This window comes from Grus americana, chromosome 2 (assembly GCF_028858705.1).
Source record: "Grus americana isolate bGruAme1 chromosome 2, bGruAme1.mat, whole genome shotgun sequence".
Taxonomy (NCBI): Eukaryota; Metazoa; Chordata; class Aves; order Gruiformes; family Gruidae; genus Grus; species Grus americana.
This window is the reverse complement of record NC_072853.1, coordinates 30,255,867-30,280,943: the sequence shown is the minus strand read 5'-3', so window position 1 is coordinate 30,280,943 and position 25,077 is coordinate 30,255,867. Positions and strand designations below refer to the sequence as shown.

At 39.6% G+C, this 25,077-nt stretch overlaps 1 protein-coding gene across 11 annotated transcripts in view; it reads left to right on the top strand.

Moving 5' to 3' along the window:
- Positions 1-25,077, top strand: part of RALYL (RALY RNA binding protein like) — a 391,973-nt gene that overhangs the window by 334,673 nt on the left and 32,223 nt on the right. For 6 of the 11 annotated variants that reach the window (XM_054817867.1, XM_054817868.1, XM_054817863.1 and 3 more), the window contains 3 exons: positions 20,121-20,168; positions 23,449-23,612; positions 24,243-24,323. In XM_054817867.1, coding sequence (XP_054673842.1) covers positions 20,121-20,168; positions 23,449-23,612; positions 24,243-24,323 — 293 coding nt within the window. The remainder of the gene's footprint in view (positions 1-20,120; positions 20,169-23,448; positions 23,613-24,242; positions 24,324-25,077) is intronic. The other 5 variants (XM_054817871.1, XM_054817872.1, XM_054817866.1 and 2 more) reach the window with 1 other exon arrangement.

The following is a 25,077-nucleotide window of genomic DNA, read 5'->3' as shown; positions in this document are numbered from 1 at the left end:
GTAGGGGCTAATTTTGCTTTTTCATTTTGCGGTACCTAAACTAACGACTTCTTGGTGCTTTTCCATTGTTAATTCTATTGGGAGGGGAAGGGAGCATAAAGCATGGCAGCCTAAGAGCTCAAGACCACCACACTTTGAGCGCTGCATCTATGTGCAGGGCTGCAGCCTTCCTGTGCAGAAAAAGTGGTTCTTAAAATGGTGTGCTGTTTCTCCTCTCTCAGGAAGCAACCAGCTACACAGCAGATCCCACCTCTTGCTCTTTTGGTTTGTGTTTCAAATGCAGGGAGATGACTGCTCCTGTACTCCCGTGGTACATGAAATTCCACTTTTCCGTCTCTCTATGCAAAGTTTATAGCAAAGAAAAATCCATGCTCCTTCACTCCCTGTGCAAGACAGGCGCATAATTTGGCACTGAAGTAACAGTAACCTCTTAATTCAAGTCTCTAATGGTAGCAAACAGAATCAAAAATTCGTTGACTATGTGTTCTAGTCTTACAATAGAGTCAATTTTCTTCATAGTAGCTAGGATGGGGCTGTGTTTTGGATTTGTGCTGGAAACGGTGTTAATAACACAGGGATGTTTTCGTTACTGCTGAGCAGTGCTTACACAGAGCCAAGGCCTTTTCTGCTTCTCACACCACCCCACCAGCAAGTGGGCTGGGGGTGCACAAGAAGCTGGGAGGGGACACAGCCAGGACAGCTGACCCCAACTGACCAAAGGGATATTCCATACCATATGACGTCATGCTCAGCATATAAAGCTGGGGGAATAAGGAGGAAGTGGGGGACATTCAGAGTGAAGGCATTTGTCTTCCCAAGTCACCATTACACGTGATGGAGCCCTGCTTTCCTGGAGATGGCTGAACACCTGCCTGCCCACGGGAAGTGGTGAATGAATTCCTTGTTTTGCTTTGCTTGTGTGTGTGGCTTTTGCTTCAGCTATTAAACTGTCTTTATCTCAACCCACATGTTTTCTCACTTTTACTCTTCTGATTCTCTCCCCCATTCCACTGTGGAGGGAGTGAGCCAGTGGCTGCGTGGTGCTTAGCTGCTGGCTGGGGCAAAACCACGACAGAGTACGTTATTCAATGTTATGATTTTGGGCTAGAATACAAATTTGAATTTGAGATACATGTTGTCTTCCTTCATCTCTTAGAAGTGCAAATAAAATCCTTAGGGAAAGCTGAAACATTTCTTAACAGTGTTGAACCCTGAGTGTCAGCCTGTAGGGGCACAGGATGCTTCTTCCCACAGGTATTATTTCCACACTTCTCGGGTTTTGTCTCCTTATTCAGCCTGAGCAAGACAGAGCATTATCCGGTCTTTCCTTCCTCTTCCTATTATGTGGGGTTCATGTTCATATAGGATTAGAATAAAATAGAAGTGCAAATAGCAGGAATGTCTGGAAGACTTTACCATCAGAGGCAACAGTTCTGGTAAAACTTAGGAATGTGTGTTTAGTTTTAGAAACTGGTTCCACCAAAATGAAATATCTTCACACATTAGTCTTTAAAATATTCATATCTAGAAAGACCAGGAAGGTCAAGAGGTACAAAAAAATGGGTAATGCAAAAAGGACAAACTATAAGCCAGCTCACGTTAAGTTCATCCGACTTTATGGCAAAGGACGTATAATATTTTTTAATTTTTTTTTTTTTAAAATGCCAGCAACTTTTAATTATCCACATTTGCTCTCCATATTTGGCATTTTGTTCTTAATAATAATGATGCACAAGTATCCCCTCAAAAAACCTGTCACTCTCTCTAGATGATTAGATTAGTAATCCAGTTTCTAACCATTCACCCAGCTGTTCCATGGCAGTTGATTCATGGTAACTATCTGGATGTAAAAATTTAGCCCTTGATAAAATCCAGATAATACTGCATGCAGATTTGTAATTGGTCATCAGTCTGAGCTCTAATATTCAAAACTCATTTTGTAATACACAGCCATTGCAGCATCTTTTAAGACCTGTAATAGTATTATATGGCCAAGAGAGACCATAATTATTTTCTAACCTTTTCACACAGTAGAAATTCTCTGCATTAATTCTGGTTTGTATCTGTCATTGTATGTAAATTTCTGAAAAACATGAGGTTTTTAACACATGTGGTGGTAGAAAATCCATCACAGAAACTAACAAGTTTGTCAAACTTCTAAAAAGGTTTGTCATCTTTGTTAGGTGTCATTTAATAATGTCCCATATTTCTGGATTCAGAAGAGACAAGGAGAGACAGTAAGAACCAGTGCTGATTTTTTCTGAGGCTAGTGAGAACTTAGATTCATCTATTGCCAGCTGCAGAGAATGGGATTACTTCTGGATAAGCAGGCGATAGCTCTCCAGTGAGATGGGCTTTGAAAATGCATGTGGTTTATACATGTGGTTGTCAGCTGAGATTCAATCTATTTGTCTTTCTTTTGTGTAGATGTTAAAAAAATACAATACAAACTGCTGACTTTTTCACTTTTTTTTCTTTTTTTCAAGATTGGTTGTTTGCTATAAACAGTACAAATTTAGGTGGAAAGCCCAGAGAGAGAGATAAGTGAAATGGCTGCATTGTATGCATTTATTACATGATGAATAGTTGTCTATCATGGGAGAAAGAAGAGAGATACAACTAAAATTGTCACTAATTGCTGTATTTTTTTTACATTCTCAGTAAAAAGACTAGAGATCTGTATGAACACTTGACAGTTATTTAAACTCAGTGTTTAGAGACAGGCAGTAATTCCTTATGCTTAAAACCACTCAGGCTCTGTGATTTAGATAGGCATCCACAGGTTGTCTGCATTTGCAGGGAATACCCTCGGCCTGTGTGTGGGTTTGCATGGCAAGGTTTTGGTAGCGAGGAGGGGGGCAGGTCCACAGGGGTGGCTTCTGTGAGAAGCTGCCAGAAGCTTCCCCTGTGTCTGATAGAGTCAATGCCAGCCGGCTCCAAGATGGACCCATTGCTGGCCAAGGCCAAGCCAATCAGCGCCTCTGTGATAACATATTTAAGAAGGAAAAAAAACAAATTAGGGAGAGCTTTTGCAGCCAGAGAGAGGAGTGAGAAGATGTAAGAAACTCTGCAGACACCCAGGTCATTGCAGAAGGAGGGGGAGGAGGTGCTCCAGGCGCCGGAGCAGAGATCCCCCTGCAGCCCGTGGTGAAGACCATGGTGAAGCAGGCTGTCCCCCCGCAGCCCATGGGGGAAGGATGAGGGGGTGTAGAGATTCCACCTGCAGCCCGTGGAGGACCCCACACCGGAGCAGGTGGAGGCACCTGAAGGAGGCTGTGGCCCGTGGGAAGCCCACGCTGGAGCAAGCTCCTGGCAGGACCTGTGGACCCGTGGAGAGAGGAGCCCATGCCAGAGCAGGTTTGCTGGCAGGACTTGTGACCCTGTGGGGGATCCCACACTGGAGCAGTCTGCTCCTGAAGGTCTGCACCCTGTGGGAGAGACTCATGTTGGAGAAGTTCATGAAGGACTGTCTCCTGTGAGAGGGACTCCATGCTGGAGCAGGGGAACAATGAGAGGAGTCCTCCCCCTGAGGATGAAGAAGCAGCAGAAACAACATGTGATGAACTGACCACAACCCCCATTCCCCGTCCCCCTGTGCCACTGAGGGGGGAGGAGGTTGAAGCCAGGAGTGAAGTTGAGCCCTGGAAGGTGTTTTAAGATTTGATTCTATTTCTCATTCCTCTACTCTGTTTTGCTTAGTAATAAATTAGATGAATCTCCTCTCTACATTCAGTCTGTTTTGCTCATGATGATAATTAGTGAATGACCTCTCCCTGTCCTTATCTTGGCCCACAAACTTTTTGTTATACTTTTTCTCCCCTGTCTAGTGAATGAGGGGAGCGTTACAGCGGCTCTGGTGGCACCTGGCCTCCAGCCAGGGTCAACCCACCACAATGCCAGAAGCAGAAGTCAGGAGAGTGCAAGGGCTCTGAGCATGGTGAGGCTGCCATGGTACTCCCCAGAGACACAGGAGAGATTTGGGGGACGATAGTACCTATGGAAAGCTGGGGGTCTTCATGTGGAAGATGCCGAGAATCTATAGAGTTTAATTTCAAGCAGTATTACTAATATACTTCTCTTCCAACAATTTATCAAAGCCCAGAGGGATTAAGCTTTTCTATAATCACCTGCTTTCCATCATTATAAGATTCTGAAACAGTGGATGAATATCATTGTTTTATAAATTTATAAAAAGTTTTTTTGCTTGAAGATACCTCTGAGGAGGTTACAAAGCCACAGTAATAATGTTGGTCCATTGCTGTTACTGCGTTTGTCAGTGGTTTTGTGTCGTTACACAATGTTTAAAGATTGCAGATTATGTATTTTTCTACTCATCTGCAATCTAAAGAATTATTTTATGGTTCCTCTATTTTCCTGATTTTTTTCATTCAACACCACTTCCACTTTCACACACACACAAAAATATATGTTGCATAGAAAACAGACTAATACATTTGACCAAAAAAGAAAAGTATTTTCCTGATTCCATTAACTTTTATTAGCAACAAACTCAACAAATAGGCACCTTAATAAATTCTTTTTCCCCTCTCTGACCTTAATAACATCACTAACAATGTGGTTCATAATTGAGAAAGGCAACAGAGCATGAGATCACTTTTTTTCCTTTTCTGGTTATTCTATTTGCTTTTCTCTTTTATTTACTTTCTCTTATTTCTGTCATCCAAGACTATCTTTTCATTAGTAATTCTAGGAAAACAATATATATGCAAGTCATTTATGTTCTGGGTTAATGATGAGCAATTCCTCAGTACTGAATATCTGTGGTCTCACCTATGTACAAGACAGGATGTTCTCTAGAGGAGGGAAAATGATGTGTGAGAGAATGTTTCTGAAGGGAAGTCTGGAGTCTGAAACATTTGGTGGCAGGGGGAAATGAAAGGGAATAAACAGGGATGCAGGAACATAAGAATAGAAAGGAAAGTCCAGGGAAAAGGACTACACAAAGAAGCAAAAAGGGAGATATTTTCTTACAATGGAAAATGGAGAGTGGAAGGAAGGACAATATTTGCTGTGTATGTAACGTCATTTTGGAACAACAATATTTACTTCAAACTCACTGGGTTTTGCCCAAAACAATAGTCACTGATCCAGGAGTTATACAAAACAGTGTTTGGAGAGGTCTGTGGTAGCACGGTTTTCCTATTTCTGCAGTATTAACATAGCATCTTGGCCCACGTCTCTATGGGCTTCTGTGAATATGGATAGCTTACTGTGGCAGGTTAACAGGCACTTGAGACAATTTCATGAACGAGACCTAGCTTCCTACTCACAACATCTCTTAAAAGCGAGACAGTGAGACAGTGTTTAATTCTTTGTATGACTATTGTCATGTGAAAGACTTTCTTTATTTTCATGGGTTTCCAGATCATTACAAAGAAGTTTTAATTCAGCATCTTCCCTTTGATAAATATAAGATACAATAATTTTGAATTTCAAATTCCTTGTAATGCTGTTCAAACCAGTCAATCTGTATTTGCCCATTGCTCTTCTGCCTGTGTTGCTTTTACTCCTTTTGTATGATAATAACAGTTGAAGGCCGGTATCAGTAGCAGTTGGAGGCCTGTATCTAGTGGTGTGCCCCAAGGGTCAGTGCTTGGTCCGGTCCTGTTCAACATATCATCAATGACCTGGATCAGGGGACAGAGTGTACCCTCAGCAAATTTGCTGATGATACTAAGCTGGCAGTAGTGGCCAACACACCAGAAGGCTGCGCTGTCATTCAGTGAGACCTGGACAGGCTAGTGAGTTGGGCAGAGAAGAACCTAATAAAATTCAATAAAGGCAAGTGTAGGGTCCTGCGCCTAGGGAGGAATAACCCCCAGCACCAGTACAGGTTAGGGGTTGACCTGCTGGGAAGAAGCACTGCAGAGAAGGACCTGGGAGTCCTGGTGGACAACAAGCTCTCCATGAGCCAGCAGTGTGCCCTCGTGGCCAAGAAGGCCAATGGTATCCTGGGGTGCATTAAAGAGAAGTTCAGTATGTCAAGGGAGGTTATCCTCTCCTACTCTGCCCTGGTGAGGCCACACCTGGAGTACTGTGTCCAGTTCTGGGCTCCCCAGTTCAAGAAAGACAGGGAACTACTGGAGAGAGCCCGGCAGAGGGCTACAAAGATGATTAAGGGACTTGGGCATCTCTCTTATGAGGAAAGGCTGAGAGAGCTGGGGCTGTTTAGCCGGGAGAAGAGAAGACTGAGAGGGGATCTCATCAATGCTTATAAATATCTAAAGGGTGGATGTCTAGAGGAAGGGGCCAGACTCTTCTCTATGGTGCCCAGTGACAGGACAAGGGGCAATGGGCACAAACATGAACACAGGAAGTTCTGTCTGAATATGAGGAAAAACATCTTCACCTTGAGGGTGACCGAGCACTGGAACAGGCTGTCCAGAGAGGTTGTGGAGTCTCCTTCTCTGGAGATATTCAAAACCTGCCTGGATGCAATCCTGTGCAACCTCCTGTAGGTAATCCTGCTTTAGCAGGGGAGTTGGACTAGATGATCTCTAGAGGTCCCTTCCAACCCTTACCAATCTGTGATTTTGTGAAACTCTTCTTAAAAGTTCTTAGCATGCTAGGGCTTATACAAATATTCAGAGAGGATCTGATAGCTGATCCCTCTGATTCCATCTTTGAAATCAGCTTAATCTTTCTCACAAGCAAGTGAAATCAAAGATTGTTCCACCTACCTAACATGCTACTTGCACTTGTCCTAGAAGAGAAAGGGGGGACAACAAAGAGAACTGGATGCTTAAAAGACCAAATCACAGAAACACAGCCATTACTGCTATGCTAGCTTTTACCTGAAAGTCTGCCTCACACCTTTCTGCGGTAACATAATTTACAGCTCCTCGATAAAGAGATTTCTTCTTAGGAGATTGACCATCCATGATCATGATGGGAATCAGCAACTGACCTTGTTTCAAAAGTTATTGCTCCACATCAGTCTTTATACACATTGGCTTTCTGAAATGGCTGAGTGCTTTAAACTTTGACATTCTCATTAAAAGCCCCATCAAGAGCATGCCACAGATCCTAATTTAGGTTTTTTTGTTTCTTATCTTTCTTTTTTTTTAAAGTAAAGGGAACACATCAAAGGCGGCACATATAAAGCAGTACTAACTATGGAGGCCAACTGGCTAGGCTGAGTAACAATGAAGAGAATTAGGGAGGCAAAAGAAAGAAGGTAGTGTTACCTAGATGTTTATTTAATACATTTTTTTTCTTTGCAATGTAAAATTATGAAATGTATAAAAAGGAGCATGTTTTTCCTTCTATTCGTGTGTCCTCACCACAGTATGTAAGTACTCTTTCTGAGTTTAAATGGGACCATCCTTTCTCTTCCCTGTTCTGGGTTTTGTGTTGAGGGGGAATGTAGAACCCTAAGGATGAAGGTTACTATCATGAATAGTGATGAGAAGAAGGGAGGAATTTTTTCTTGGTTCTATACCATTTTAAACTTTGATAATTTCACCAAAGTATTGTGTCCCACAGAGCTGCATCACTAGAGCTGAGATCATGGAAGAAATGGATGATTATCATCCAGAGAGGTTGTTGAGTCTCCATCTGCTGAGGTTTCCAAGTCTTAGCTAGGTAAAGCCATGGCTGACCTGGTCTGGCCCTGGATATAGTTACCCATTGGGCAGGAGGCTGACTAGATACCTTCTAGAAGTGCCTTCCAGCTCTATGAATAGGCAGGGAAGCCACATTAGCTGTTGGACACATGGCATGTACGGTCATACTTTCAACCTCTGACTCCCCTCTGTGCAATCAGGAGAACGTCCTGTCCCAGGGTGTGAAGTTTGTTAGGAGAGGAGGCAGAGCAGAAAGGGGGACATCTGAGAGATGTGTTGCTGACACAAAGCAAATTGGAGCTTCTACTTCTCTCTCATGTTTGTTAAAGGTTTTTTAAAAGATATTAAGCTCCAGGCTAGGAGACACTGTCTTTAGCATTGCTCTGTCAATTGCCTTGTTCATGATGCTAGGGAACAACAAATCACATCTTGCCTTACTGGATCATTCAGCTGTGTATTACCATGCTGTATTTTACCACGCATTCGAAATAAGACAAAATCAGGATGTGTCCTGACACCAGGCACGTTTTCAACTAGTAAAATGAATCCAATCATAGGCTGTTTTCTACAAATTTAACTTAATCTAAGATCTGACCTCACTTACAGATCACTTTTCAACTACATCAGTAGAACACCTGTATATACCTTAATTTGAAAAGAAGCAGGACTGTGTTTAGGGTATTTAGGGTCATATTCAATAGCCTCTGTTTGGCCTAAACTCCTATTGATTTCAAGGAGTTCCTTGATTTTGGTCATTTTGGTTTTGGTTTGGTTTGAGGGGTTTTTCCCTATTTCCAGTTACGAACTGCAGTTCAGAAGCAATCTGCAGTTATGCATTGAGCTTGGGGACTTTATTTATCTCAGGGTCAGGCTGGGTTCTTATAATTCTTATCATTCTGCAGGCCAAAGTGCAGCTTTGTCAACACCACTCCTGTAGGGGTGTACTCACAGGTGTAACAGGTTGTAACAATTTTGCTAATGATGTACACAAAAATAAATAAGAATTAGGTCACATTCTGTCTTGCCAGTAGTATGCTAATTACAGTTTAATTACTGTGCTTCAATTACTTCTATTTGTAAAGTCTTCAGCTTTGGTTCTGAATTCATGTAAGGATCAGTTTTGTTCAATAAAAAGAATTTCTTAACCACTACATATTAGAGTAGAGTTAAAATTTGGAGGATGTGCCTTAGATGTGAAGTAGAACTGTCAGAGTGGATCTGTCAGGCATGACCAGCAACTGACAGTTTATATTGCTATGGTAGTGACTCTGTAGCTAACGCTAAAGCATTTGTTTAATTTTAAAAGTATAAGCCCATTTCCAACAAATATAGATTTACTGGGAGTTTGTGGTGGATTTGGATTTTTTTTTTCTTTTTTTCTTTTCTAATGCTTTATACAAAACTAGCCTTTCTGAACTCTCTCACGCTTGGGTCCTGTAGCCCTTACTCTCAGGGGTAAGGCTGGGAGGCTGAATCAGCTATCATCCCGTAGCTGCTTCTATCAAACCTTTTCATAACTACCCAGAGAGCCACCAGAAAGTACTTGTAAGTCCCAGCAAATTAAGAATTTTATCAAAAGCAATTATTTGCTGAAAAGTACCTGCTAGGTATGGCTTTATTCTCTTGCCATATAAAAATCAAAGGTCAGAAACTACGGGTAGGTTTCCAGGCACGCTATGAACAACAAATAGTCAACATGAAAAATTACCAACTTTCAGGCTGCATTTTTCCCGTGAACTATTTGTTGACTACCTGAAAATAGCAAACACCTTCACAGAAATTAGGATCAATACATAAAGGAGGAAAACAGAAGCATTCCTCAAGTAATGTAATGTAATTCATCCTGCAGTTCTATCCTTTTTTTGGTGTACAAGAGGATATGGGATAGAAATGGAAGCTACATCTTCTGAGACAGTGAAGTTAGTGAAGCAAAACTAGAGGTCGTTAGTGTGGCTTATATTGCAATATTATGCCAAAGTGTTCATATTTCTTTAGTAGAGATGGAGGAACCTGAGAGGTATCAAATAAGGCTTTGTTTCCTCACAAAACTAATCTTTTTATTCACATACACATGTATTAATCATGATTACACTTTAAATCTGGAATCAAATACAATTTGGTTTGAAGCAGACCTCGTCTAGATGTCAGTAGTTAGGTGTATTTCATGTTCTGGCTGATACTTTATAGGCTATAAAGCTGTCTGGCTGTGTAGACCATTCATAGAAAAATAACATTCCAGTCATGTCAGTTGTGTAAGGATGAGTAATGGTAACACGGTTTTGCTGGGAGAAGGCAAAAATTGTGTGAGGGGACTTCAGCAAGAAGGTAAGGGAGGGGGAAGGAGGAGAGAGAGAGACCTTAACAGCTTTCATTCCTTCAGAGTCTTGTGGTTTGGGAAGAGATGCTGGAGGCAATTCTCAGCACTAAATTGTTATGGTAGCTTAATTCAATAGACTATATAAAACCAAATTTAGTCTAAGATGTGTCTATATTGTTAACTTCTAATGTGCATTTCCCACAGTGATAAAACACTTGAAATGAAACTTACTATAAATGTTTGCTAGCCCTGATGCATACCAGTGCAAGTGAAGCCTTAATCTGACAAGGACTGTGACCACATGATAGAGGAACACGTGTTACAGAAAATAGTGGAAGCATAAAGCTCCCCGAGCCCTCTTTTGTACAGTCATTTTCTTAATCTGTATGGAAGAGAAAAGATGGATATACAGACCATTGTCTAAGAACTGTGATGGTTACTATATTTTAGTTTAGAATGATGAATGTCTTTCTAAATGAGAGTCTGAATGCATTAATATTTAATTTTTATATACATAGATTCATTTTTGCCAGGGTTGATAAGACTAAAGAAACATTTGTAAATGTTCTTCCCAGCAGGATAAAAAATATTCTTGATTTCAGTGTTATAGGCACTGAATGTAGTATCTTCTGCAAAAATATTAGCACTAACAGTTCTTAACAGACAATAATAAGCTATTGAAACTTTCCCACCTGTTGCAAGCAAGTTGTCAAAATGTGAATCTGCGCAACTGTTTCCTTGGAGCTTAATACAGTGATATGAAGGAGTCTCCAGAAAAGGTCCTGTAACATCCAAGGAGTGCAAGATGAGGAGACGATCACATAAAATACACACTGACCTCCCCAAATATATTGTGTTTTTTTTAAATGTAACAGTCAAACTGTGGATCATTAAGTTAATGTCAGTTATGCTACCAAAATGTTTGACAGAGATCACAACACGTTATTTACAAAATGTGACTACTGCATTTTAAGGAGCTCAGAGCTGGAAAAAGCAGGTTAAACCTGAAGCCAACAATGTAACCTGATCAAATTCTACATCAGATATGCTCATCAAAAAATCTTGAATGAGGAAGAGAGGAAATGATTAATACCTCGTATTGTTGGGTGCCCTGGCAGTGAACCAGGGAGTGGAGTAAGCCCTTACAGTGTGGAGGCAACCAGAGAGAAATGTACCAGGCAGAGTAAAGCAGGAGAGTACCCAGACTGCACTGTCTGCATGCCCGGGAAGGCAGGACCACAACCATATGAGGAAACTTAAGAAAGATCCCTCCCGAAACAAAAAAGACATTCCTCAAAAAAAGGCAGGCATGGAACCCCAGTTCTTGCCTGTCGCAGATAGGAAAATGTGTCTAAGCTCCCTCCAAGGCACGTCGTGCCTAAGGCAAGTTGCAGAGGCCACAGGGCCGGCCAGCCTTGCCAGTCAGCCGAGATACTAAAGTAGGCAAAAGAAACCCATGTGGGGGGTCCCTAAGGGGAAGAAGGTCTTTTGGTAAGTGTCAAACACTGCTTCTTTGCAAATCAGAAAAGATATGCGGAAAGTTTTCAGCCAGATGATTCATACTCATGTCATATCTGTGTGACGAGAAATCAGTAGCTCTACTATATGTCCAAAACTGTATAGGGAAACTGCAATACCAATACCATGACAAGCCACCAGGCTGTTTTACTACATACCACAGCCAGGTGAGTCATCTGGGACAAAAATCCTCTTTCCCTTATGAGAATGAATATAATGGAAAAATCCGGACATACATTTAAGATAAATAATTATATCTGACCCCTTGATTTCAAAATCTTTTTTCTAGATTTACAGTGAGGTAGTTCAGAGTGATAACATTTGAATATCCTTCTATAAATCAAAAAGTCTTTCCACTGATATTTTAAGAATTCCTTTGTTGTGTGACTTTTTATTTCCTTACAGAAAAGAAATCTTGTTTTCTTCACTGTGTGTACAGAAAGAGAATGGACACAGGCCCTTCCAGAGCACTGAAGTGTTAGGAAGCACAAATTTGTCAGAAACCAAGGAAAGCATAGTCGGCTTAGTTATCACTGGTCTAGAAGATACACAACTGGTTGTGTCGTGCACAACTGCCCTTTCCACTCATCTCTGACCAGACTGGAATTGAGTCTAGTCCTGTGCTCAGTTAAAGAAGAATGAATCTCCCTTGTATCGGATGCACTTACCATATCCATTTATCATGGAAATTATTGCACAATGGGTCAGGAATAGAAGAATCTTTTCTTAGATTCACAGTATTTCCATTTATATTGTGACTTCACTTGCAAAGCACACTCTTGGAGAAACAAGCAATATGTCTTTTCTTCACAAGCCGTACTCAGGACACTGACAGTTACGGTCTCTTTCATGTCTCTGTTTTGCTGGTTTAAATCTTGAGTTGCTCAATCCAAAACAATTAAATTGCATCAATAAACTTAGTGTAAATGAGAACAGATTTAAATGTAATTTAGCATTCTGACAGTTTGAAAAGGGGAGAGAAAAGCATGTTTTGCAATTTTCTAGAAATAGTTTTTTCTTTACGTAAATTCTGATATTGTCACATTGTAATTGATTAATCTTTTTTGAACTGTGCTTTTCTGTTTCATTCAGTGCTTCTAAGACTGCTTCTCTGAAGAGTACATAACGTTTTCAGAGATCTGTTTTTGTAATCTTAAGGGGTTAGTCTTTCAGCTCCCGTGCTACCACTGTGGTTTTAATTTATCAATCTGCTGTTCAGTGAAATGCTGTTGAAACACTTTAAAGCCTAAACCCATCACTTATTCCTACACCTGTCAATGAGAGTCTTCTGTACTTGTCAAACCAAGTTAAATGACGCTCCTGCAATGTATACAATATTACTAATAAATTGGATAATCAATCACATGTGTATGGTTTGACAGTAGTACTTCGAATACACTGAATTTAAAACACATTTTTAAGACGCAAGACTCATTACTCTTGTACTAAGGAAAAAAAATACCATGTAGACATCAAGAATTTTTCAGTCACTCTATACAATTAAAGGACACCTTGGGAAATGGTTAGGCCACTGGAAAGCTTTTTCATTACCTTAGTATAATATGTTCCCATGGGTAACATAAGCAATTGAAGATTACTTTAGATGACAGAAAAATAGTTTACCAGCAGGAAGACAAAGTTCAGGGAGACATTAAGTAGATTTACTCAAGTTTCTTTACATACAAAAGCTATTTTGTTTCTAAAAAGCATCAGGCTAACAGCGTTAAGAGTAGACTGTCCCTGTAGCCACAGTAAGGAGTTTTTATGTTAATACGTAGCACATAGGTATACAGAAAATTGTTGGGGCTAAATTTTCCTTTGAAATCTGTGGATCACTTGTGCCCGCCTGGCTGCCGTAAACAGCTCCCAGACCAGCTGATCCCCAGAGTCTCGATATTAATCGTGATGTCTTTGCTATCCTATGCTTCACAAGCTTTGCCTAATCCTCTACAGGAAAGCATCTAAGTGACTTAATTACCTGATCTTGTGTATGCAACTTTGAATATTTGCCCAAGTTTTGCCAAAAATTCAGGCTGGAGAGTAAGTTCAACAGTTTTCCCAAAAATGCATTTCATTGCAAAAATAGTTTTTGGGAGAGAGGATGAGGGTAAAGAAGGGATGTATCTGAAGATAGAAAAAAATACAGCTTAATCATTTTGCAAATAAATTCTGCCTAGTGCCTGCAGAAAGATACTTTAATGGAAAATGGAGTACTGAATGTCAGCTATTTTATGTATACATGTCTTGCTTGGATAAAATTTACCTCTTCAGATTAGATTTGCCAAAAACTTTTTCAGTTTTGCAGGAGAAAACTTGCCATGTACAGTACTACATTCCTTGCTGTACTTTTTAAAATTTGACTTGATACTTCTCCCACCTCAGGAAAAAACATCTATCTTGCACTTATTAATTGAATGAACACATAGAATAAAACTTTTATTAACTTATGGTTACAAAACTACTATGAAAATTGACCAGTAATTGACATATACAAATAGTAGGTTATGTTCAATCATTTGACATTTTGGGACAAGTGGTTGGGGATTTTGGTGGTTATTTTTTGCTTTTAACTATACCTATTTGCCAGCATAACTGCATTATGGAAATTAATGTAAAATACTTTTCTGCAATTACTTTTCCTCATCCAGCTCCCTCTTTTTTGCCATAAACCTCCAAAAATATATTAGTTGAAGGAATCACTGACAAAATTTGTCTTTTGGCAGTAAGCATGTCAGCAAAGAGCAGGCTCTGCAGAATATTCTCTTTCTCTGCAGAATATGCAGCCTGAACTACAAAACAAGTGTCCTTCCACTTCTATCGGTGTCTTCAGCCCTAACTAATATCGAGTTATCTCTAAAATAAGGGTGGGATTGAGCCCACTGATTTAATTCATGTCTTTGGGGAATGTAGGTAACCATCCACTGAAAACTGGCCTGAAATCTCCATCTTTTTTTTCAATAGCTCATGAAAGTCATCACCATCTGATTGATTTTCTAACAGGGAAAGTTTCCATATCCTGATGCTTGTTTTCTAAATCATCTACTACCCTCACCCGCTCCCTTTTTTTAACATCACGTCAGTTTAGACTGATTCTCTTTTGCACTCAACAGGAACAATTTCTAGCACTCTTTTTACATGGAAATGATTTTACAAGTGACTAGAATACTAGTTTCAACCATTAGGTTGATGTGTGCCTCCTAAAAAGAGTTTGATTGAAGGAATATTGCTTTTGTATTTAATATTTTTATCCAACCCTGACAACAGAGAAGCAATTGACAGTATAAATGGTGATAGCACTGTCAATTGAATTAAGATACATTATGCCTGGTTTGTCAACATTCATGATTTACGAATGCATCTTTGTACTTGTAGAAAGAAAAAGAGATGTCAGCTAAGGGTTACTCACATGCAAGACAGAAATTCTTGTTGCGATGAAAATAACAAAAGCTATTTCTGCTCTGTTCTGCATTAACTATTCTAAAGTCGGAATAACTCCACTGAAGGCAGTTACACTCACTAGAGTTCAGAGCTAAGTAAATTAAAACGGGATGGGATCGTTAATTTATAAAAATCTTTTGTGGGCATAGAACACAGAATGCAAGAAAGATTACACTGTAATAATATATTTTTGATATACAATATCATCAGATAAATAAAAACATAATAACATCCATAAGTTTATTTCAAAGATGCAGAAGTATAATTTTACGTTTGCCTGATTGACACACATACAATTGCTGATGCGCATAGGAAATTTGAGTATGTACAGCATTATAACTCTGAAAATACGGTCTCTGAGGAATCCTTTATTCTTCAGGCATACACAATTTAAATCAGGCTAAGTGTTAAGTGAAGTGAAGCTAAAAGAGACAACTCATACAACATTGTCTTGGTGATACTAAGTCAGAAAAAGGAACTGTGCCTTCTACTTAACAGAAACACACTTTATTGATGAGTTTTCTTTGCCTCAGTGCGAGCATTACAGTGTCTTTTACTGTCTTCCATTTTAATAGCAACATCATGCACACGCTTCTGTTAATATTGCAGCGATGGCATATGTTTGTGGGTAAGTAATCTGCCTGTTTACAATGCCATTAGGAAACCGCTGACTCCACCAGTTCACAGGCTCGTTTAAACCTTTCTCTGCTTCTGACTTGCTGAGTATTTGGTATTCAACACCGTGGGAGTGATTTCCTGCAGCCTCCGTAACACAGGTTGGTGGGTTGCTAAGGAATAACTCTCAAGAGGTTAAGAGCCCTGCAGTCACCTTGATCTCAGTGCTAGTGATTATCTGTGCTAATTTTCTGCTTCGTGTTTTATACTGCAGCACTGACCAAAGCTTACGTCTGTCCCCTGGCATGTCTAAGTGAACAATTATGGCTGTAGCTGGAGAGATGTACTGGTTGCTTTCACAGTACAATCTCTTTAACATATTATTACAAATGAATCATCATAATTCAACTGAAAAAAATAATCAAAAAAGGAATGCAAAAGAAAAAAGCCAAGTGAGATCAGTTGGAGAAACAAAAGAGATTTTTTTTCTCCCATGTCATGCATTTTGGGTTCTTTTTCGTTGTCGTTGGTTCATAGCTTTTTCAGTACACATGCAGGACAACTGCTTCACAGCCAAGAGGACTCAGAACTGCCTTTATAAAACCCCAGATGTCTAAGGATCTTGCATCCGTGATATGGTGTCTTGCATCCGTGTGCTGTTAACTCAGCAGTCACAGTGAAGGACACTTCACCCCAGGAGCTACAGCATGTTGCCTCTGTGTTCCTGTGCTGCCACAGCTGCAAGTAGAATTTCAGAGAGGATCATGGATATAAAGAATGACCCACATCAAGATTTCCCAGAGCTTTAAACCCACCATCCTTCACCTGTCTTATTCCATAAGGGTCCAGACCTACAGATAAGGTCCTACCGTGCTATTGTCCTTCTGTTATTTTAACAGATAGGATGGAAAGATGTCTTTCCTCTATGATCAACACCTGAATTCAATCAGCTTTCTTCAAGGAAACTAAGTAATGGGAAAGGGAAAAAGAATTGAGCCCCTTGCTCTGTTGGAGCTCATAGTAGCCCATCCACCTCTAGCACCTCTAGGTGTTATTCCCACCTTGAGGGTGAAGGAGCTGTTGCCACATCTTTGCCAGTGGTCCCACGCAAGGAGTCCCTGTATGTGCAGAACCAGCTCTTTCCTGCCCCTTATGAATAGTACTTCCATACACAAATGCCTTTTGCCAGTGCAGAGAGATCCCAAACGGTCTGCAGGGAAAGCAGAGATCCATTCCCCACCTGCTGCTGGAGTTTCCAGCACCCTTTTCGTGGGACATGGGACTTAATTCTCAGGAATGCCCTTGAACTGTGAAGAAGATTTCACTTACAATAAACTCAGACTAGAAATGTAAGCAAATCAACTCCTGTTAGCTTGTCAATTGTGCTAGCAGGTTGCAGTCTTAGAAGCCACAATGTTTGCATCTCATATCCCAGACATGGGGTCAATAAACTTTTGGCAGAGAGATGGATAAAAAGGACAAATTGGATAATGTTTGCTACAGCTAAAGCCATGTGTATGCCTGTTTCAGAGACTGAATGTGATGCAGCATACAGAATACCTGCAGTTACCTCTCATCTCAGTAGCAATGGATGCCACTGAACTAAACCACGCAAAAATGCAAAGCACCTTCCTTTAAGGTTAGAGGCAACATCTGTAGCAGAGCTGTTTAGATAGCATCAGCTGTAAAACACTATATGAAAACTGCTGGGGTTTCTCTGGGTGAAAATTAAAGACATGATAACAGTGTCAGATGCTTCTGAAGCAATGAAATATTTTTAAAAGGTAATATAAGCAACCCGTAAGAATTTACAAGAATGCATAGATTACACTGCCATGTGATAACCAGACTCCAAAACATGCTTCTGCTTTTTCCTGCTCTGGTCCCAGAGATAAGCATTAGACCTTGGCTGAAGCTGTTATTTGCAAAGCCAAAGGAACATAAGGAACTGAGTTCTGTTTCAAGACAGAAATTACCTAAATGGGAGCAGCACAAAAGAATGAAATGTGTAAAACTGCTCCTCCCAAAAGAGAAATATTATCCCAGATGTTACACTAAATTAAAAAATAATAATAAAAAATAATTATAAGCCACATTTTTCAACAATATAAAAATATTCTGTGTGAAGAATGCTGCATGACAGGATCTCCTCAGTGAGAGTGAGAGCAGAAGGTAGAGAAGGAGAGACACAATCGGTTGCCACACCAGAAACCCTTTTCTGCGTTTTCCTACCCAAAACCTCTACTGCCTGCGACTGCCCTCATCTGAGGAACCTGTGGTCCTTTCCCAACCACTCAACTCTCTCTCAAGTCTACTGATGTTTTTCCCTAGCATACTCAGATGCCAGCCTGAGACCTCTCTCCCTCCTGTGCCCCATCATTCCTGAGGATGGCTTTGAGCCATCTCTGTCGTGGCATTTGTGTATGAAAAGTTCCCTGCTCTGAAAGCCCAGTGAAGGGCCAGCAGTCCTTATTGCATCCTATGGGCCAGAGTTGAGTTGCCACAGAAAGATATAGCTGCCCTTCAGCCTTACTCTAGTTGGTGCAAAGTAAATTATTCTGGTATTCAACCTTGAAAACCTGAATTTATCTGGTCTTTACGCTAATTAAATTAATGTCACTCCAAGTGAAAGGTTTCATGTGACAGGCCTTTTAAATTTAATCTTTTTTCTTCAAATTGTCTGTTATCTTCTACTTAAAAACACAAATTAAATATTAACTATGGGCTTACTGAAGCTATTAACCCTTCAGCTAAATAAAACCACTAGCAAACTGTGAATAGCTGTAAATAAAATAATAGGTTTGCTACCTGCTACCTCTTAGTTCCAGGTAGACTGGCTCTAGAGTGAAAGACGAACTAAAAGCTGTTGCATAGTTTAGGGGAAATTTTGCTAGTTTTTTGTTAAGGTAAGATACAGAAACACGATTGCGATACAAGGTCTAACTATTATTACGTAATGTTATTTCGCTTCCTCTGCCACACACAGCTTACCTGCTGCTAGTCTCTCAGGGCTGTTTTATTTAATAAGCGTATTACATAAAAAGCATATAGGGCTTTCTTTTCTCAAATAAATGACCAGCAGGACTACAGCCAGCTTTCTTATCCGGTGAGTCTCATGATTTTCACTGCTGGTCCAGTATTATGTGGGTAGACAGCACAACCTATCCTATCACTTGCACTTGGGCACTTGCATCAAGGCAGATGTGGCAGAGGTGAAAATTGTCCCCTGACCTCCTGCTCCTTTGATGGATGTTTTTGCAAGTCACAGACAGGGGAAATTGCAAGCCTTCAAAATCAAAACACTGGGATGAAATTGTTACTGAGGTAATTTAAGCCTGCCAACTCTATTTTTTCCCTCTTTTAAGTGGTCAGCGTCTGAAACATAGTAAAGGGAAGAAAAGGGGAAAGAGGCATTATGTGATGAGGAAAAACAAACCCAGAGAACTCCAGAATTCTTGACACCTTCTTCAAATTATGCACTAAAACAAAAATTGAAGGCATTTTGCTCAATGTTCAAGAGCAGAAATTATCCATAAGTGAAGACAAACTTCATTAATATGTAGCTACCATCATTCATCTCCCTTTATTTTCAGTAAATGTTTTCTTCTGTGCTTTGTCCTCTCTAACTCTCTCCTTTCTACCTTTCTGCTTTTGTATTTAAAGCTTCTTTTTCATGATATTTTCTTCATGCCTCTCATCCTTTACTATTCATAATTGCCCTCAGGCAAGTGAAAAACTTTGGGTTTGTGGTACTAGTCCTTCATGAGAGTACAAATCCCTTGTGACTTTTCCATGCAGACCATTTATTAGCTCTTTGGTTCTTTTTTTTTCTTTTGGATGTGTGAGATATAGATAGACTTCATTGCTATTTCTTCACCATAAAGGTAGAAAGTCGCTAATGGAATGCAAAACTAGGAAGATCAATTTAGGATCGACTTTGCAATTGACAGCTCAAAAATAGTTTTCCCCTGGGCCTTTGCAATTTCCTACCTATATTTGTTTCCCTTGATGGTGCCTGTCTTTTCCCAGACTGGTATGTATATTCCTTTCTGAACCTGAGAGGAAAGGCATCTCTGTCACACTATTGCTAGCATCATTCATTTTTCTAACATTTTTCTTTTTATGATGAAAGAAGATTTGGCAAACTCAAGGACCAACAGTCCAACCCTTTTCATGTTTCTCATGAATCAAATTCACTCTCTTATCTCTGCTCACCTACTCACTCATTTACCAGTCTTTCATGTATTTAAGAGTCTTCCTAGTCCACTGATCATGCTATGTTAGTCTGGCAAATAAGAGGGCTTCAGTATTAGAGTGCTCGCTTCATTTGATCACTCAGAGAATTACACTATAATGATGCTCTAATTACAGAGCTGTCGCACTGTTTTAAATCCTTTCTATATGTGCTGTCAACTGTTTACACTGTTCTGCGTACCCCAGACTTTACATTTCCAAATATACTAGAGGGATAGCTGACAACAGCATTGACAAACATATTGTACGGCGTATGGTTGTGGAAAAGAAGTGGAAGGATTTTGGAGAAGGGCTTGGAATGTGAGAGTAAGCCAATATTACCACAAAAGTTTTAATCAATGCGTATTTTTCTATAAACCAGTTCATTCTTGTTTTTCTGTGTCTTTCCACAGTGGTTATGTCTTTGATTATGATTACTACAGAGATGATTTCTACAATCGGTATGTGTGGTTATATTTTTTGTACATCCTACACCATTTCTACTGTTTGTTTATAATGTAATCACATCATTCGGTTAGACAGGTCTGTTCTGATTTTACATATTATTCATTTCATTATTTCTATTGTGTATCAGAAGACTATTTGAATATATCACAAACAGAGAAGATTGCCACCACCAAATGTACGCTCATTAAACAGCTCTTTTGGTCTTTTCCTTCTCTAAGAGCTTTTGGGGCATTTTCTGTGCTGATCAGTTTAATGGTAGTTTAATTACTCAGTGTTTCTTCCTACAGAGTTCTTCTAGGCTTACTTTCACTGGAACATGTAGCAGCTGTAAAACTCTTCAGTATGACACTCATGTCTTTGTCTTTTCATCCATATGTATGAAAAGATATACAATATCTCCTGAAAAATGTGTCTTCCAAGAACATTTAGAAGTCTAGAAGGACCTTGAGGGAAGCAAAACCACAAGTTGAACAGCATGTGTGTTTCTTTAAGAGGAAAAGAACTGTGGATACCTGAGCAATCGGAGACTTGTGCCTTGAGTACATATGCACGGGCTAGCTCATGAACACGTGGAGTGAAAGTCATCGATGCAGTTTAATCCTGCTCAGTTTAGCCTTGAGAGTAGGCACAGCTCATGTCCTGTAAAAAGTTAACTTCCACAGGCTTGTGTTTACTTTCCACAATGTTACTGCTCTGAATTTCATCAGTGGATTTGTATGGTTTTAAACAGACTACTGTTTCTGATCTATGCCACCTTAATATTAAAGTTATGTGTCTTTAGTTTTTTCCCCAATTCTGTATATTATGAGTAGCACAAATGAACAACTATAAGGGTTACATTTCCACACAAAAGAAATACTTATGGGACATTAAAGGTTGTTTCTGTGGTGTTTATCCTGGTGATTGTCTTATTATGGAAAACTGCTGACAGTGAAATATGTCCATAAATCTATTCAATAGTATGATTTTCTGATTTAGAAATCTTTCAGGATTGAGACAGCAGAACTTTTATAGCAGAACACCCAAATATGAGGTTGGCCTCACCAAGCTGGACATGCTGATTTGTTAATAATAAAAATCTTAGGAGGTTAAGGGTCTCTGTTAGTTCCAAGTTAATGGAAGTGGAAGATGAAAAGATCTATATGGTAGATATGGAAAAGAAAATCCCATGGAGAGTTTGATATACTTTCAACATGCCTATAGGATATATAATTTAAGAAAAATTGTCATGATTCTTTGAATTTCTGAACTTGTGAATTTTCTGAATTTTGTGTTTTATCCCAAACCACAGGGCTTGTTTTCTAATATTCATTAGTCTTCCAACTTCCCTGAAGGGAGAAGACACCTATTTTGTCTTGACTAAAGCAGTGGTGGGGTGAGAAAAGGGTGGCAAGAATGGTTAGTGCTGTAAAATAAAATCAGTATGAAGACAGACAGGCAAGATCAGGACTGCACAATTTAGAAGGGTGGGTGAAAGAAAAGGCACTGTTATATGCACATTAGTGATTATTGGGACAAATTACTTCAGAACTGAGTATTTCTGTTTATCATTTCTCATATTACAAGCACAAGGAAAACAGGTGGGGTACTTCAAAACTGATAAAAGGAAGCATTTTTTTAAGAAAGCATATCATTGAAATATGTAGAGCTTGGTGCAACAAAATACCAAGCCCAAAAGCTGTGCATAATTTCAAAAATAAAAGTAAGAATAGTAATATTAGATTACAGTCCTTTTATATATTTCAAAAAAGGAAGCATAGTTTTGCATTTCACTACATTATCTAAACATGAACTATTGGAAGCTAGGAAAAAATCACCTTTGGAGGAATAATTGCATAATGATCTTTTGCATGATAGCTTACAGATCTTCTGAAACATTTTTTCCAGTAATGATGTCAAATGGGAGATTGTGACCAACAGGTAATCTAATATGATAAGTGATACTCACAATGGCTAGAAACTGCTTATTCAGTAAGAATATTCAAGGCCATGGAGTCCAAGTTCAGTGGGGATGACAGGATCTCTGTGACATATTTTGTAGGCGGCTATGGAAAAGGAGAGAGCTGGTTATATTGTCTGTAGGATTACAGTACAGACAACAGTAAGGGTACTGGGATTTAAGCATTAGGTGTTTACTTGCCAGAAAACAGGCTAGAAGACTTATGTTTAATTCTGCTTCCTGTTCAGCGTGCTGTTAGACACTGTGGTGAGTGAATTACTGCTTCTTGTGTGTCTGATTTCAAATGTGTATCTATCTGTCCAGCTGCATGACAGTAGTCAGAATTGTGAAAATTAAACATGCAGTTATAAATTTCCATAATTACTAGTTGCAAGTATCAGCTGAAATATTTTGTAAGAATGTTGCTTGTCCCTCTCCTTCAGTCTCTGAACTGGAAATCTCTTTTCTAAACTTTCTTCTCCTGACCTGTCATATTCAAAGCTCATAGCTTTTATGTTCTAAATTTATCTGTAGCTTTGATTACCTTTTCTACTGCCTTTATTTTCTTCTGCACAGGTTAGTTAGCTCCTGTTGATAACTGTGTTTTTACCATTGGGGTATTCTCTTTGGGAAACCTAGTTCATTTTGGTTGCAGAGTATATTTTATTGACTGTAGTGGTAATTCTCTGAATATCTACAGTGGTTTTGGTTTGAACAAGACTTTTATTTATTAAGCGTGCTTGGGTTTTTTAGTGATTCCACATCAATTCATTCTTTAATTCAAGAGAACATATGCAAGGACCTCTTTTCAATGCATTCAGAAGGACATACAGGTCCCTCACTATAAAGACTCTTTTGGTATTTTAAGAACTGCAGGATATTTCTTTATAGTGATGGTTGGCTTCAGAAAAGTTCATTTCTTTTTCTGTCTTTAAGGATAGCAGATAGAAAACTAGAATTTAAGCCCTGCATGTAATAAAGGACCTGAAATGTCACCACAACAGACTGTACTGCTGTTAGTTGAGTGCAATGAAATTATGTGGACCTGTGGAAAGCAGATTACAGATTTTCCATAATGCAAATAATAGTCCTGTAACACATCCCTCATTTAAATTACGCAAAAAATCTGAGCTATGCACTGGTCTGTGACTGAAATCTGAATATGACACTTAATGTGCATAGGTCATTGAAATCTAATTTCACTGTGATATAAAGTGATTATGGTTTCAAAGGGTAATTTTCTCAAAGATAACATGAAAATTTAGTTGACAGGTCTTCCACGACATGAAATCACAGAAGGTTTTATGGAGTCCAGCTGACTTAATCTTTTCTAGGTTGTTTGATTACCACGGCCGTGTCCCCCCACCACCCCGTGCAGTGATTCCACTGAAGCGTCCTCGTGTGGCTGTGACAACAACTCGCAGAGGCAAAGGGGTTTTCTCCATGAAAGGAGCATCACGATCCACCTCAAGTGGGGCTTCTTCCTCAGGATCCAAATGTGAGTTGCTCCTATCGGTTGGATATTATTGAAACGATGATCCTAGTAATTTCTGCAAACAGTTTCCACTATATAGTTCTGTTGCAGTCATTTCCTAGCCTTTAGCTTGAAAAACTGGTTTGGTTACTAAAGCTGCCATGCCTTTCCTGCAAGTCAGAGCACACTGATGTAACTTTTGAGGGAAATCCCTTCAAAAACATTTGACCTACTCCCTTGGCCTCAGAAGAAGCCTGTCCTATCATCCTGACTGCTTATGCACCATGAGGTCTTGTGAATAGCTGATAATAAAGCAAAGCTAATAATCTTGTTATAGTCAGAGGCACACTGATTTCTGTTGGGACATGGTGTGTTGTGAACTGGTGGGGGGTGGGCTGGGGAGGGCCGGGGGAGGTTGGGTTGTGTGTGCTTTTTTTGCCAGATTCCTTTGAGGGTAGAAAGAGGCAAGTGTCTTTGCCTGTTCTAAAGGGAGTGCAAAACAGGATTGGCAACTTGGGGTTATTCAACCCTTCTTTAGTGAGTTGGCCTTAGAAGATCTGATGAACCATAGGCATTCCCTCTTCCATGTTCACCAAGCTCCCCACCCCATAGTATGTCCTGGAAACTTCATCTTCCTCTTCGTGCATCTTTCAGCACCCACCTGTCTTCCCCTGCCCCTTATGTGGAGTGATACTGTCCTTGGAAGCGTCACTGGAAGAGGAAGAGAAAGATCAGGTAGGGATCAGGTATTAGAAAGAATGAAGGGACTTCAATAAGACACTTGCAGTTCCAGACTGGCCAACAAAGCATCATGCCCTTACACACAACCATGAAATAAGTGAATCCACCAACAGCACATCTTACTGCAAGAGGGGTTAATTATGACATCAACATAAGCCAATTATGTACTCTGCTTGAAAAACATATCCAATTCTTACACACTAGCATCTAACAAAGAGGATGGATCTCTAGTGAGCCCACTAGGATCCATTCTTGATCGTATTGTATAAACTGATGGTATCAGAGACCTTGGAAGAAAACATGTAATAAACATGCATGTGACTGAAAAAAAGGAAATGTGATAAACAGAGTTAAAGATAATGTTGTACACTGAGGAACAAGGAGCTCAAGCCATTCCTTGGAAAGGATGACGTTCTGAGCAAGGGAAGCTCTGTTGGCTGTACAGTTGAATCACATACAATTCTCCAGTGAATGAATTGGCTGCATGTCCATTACCAATGATGGGAGCTTTGACACCTAGCGCACAGGAAGACATCCAAATTTAGGTGTCAAATTATGGAGCTCACTGACACAGAGGATGTCTGGGAATAACAACATGTTGTTTGTTCTCTGGAGGATGAACATGAATCTAGATATTTTCATATGCATCTTGAACTAATCTACTTGTCCATAGCTATTTTTTGTCTTTCCTCAATACTTGAAGTAATGAATTATGATTCCTTATGTTAAATTAAAAGAAAACAGGTTA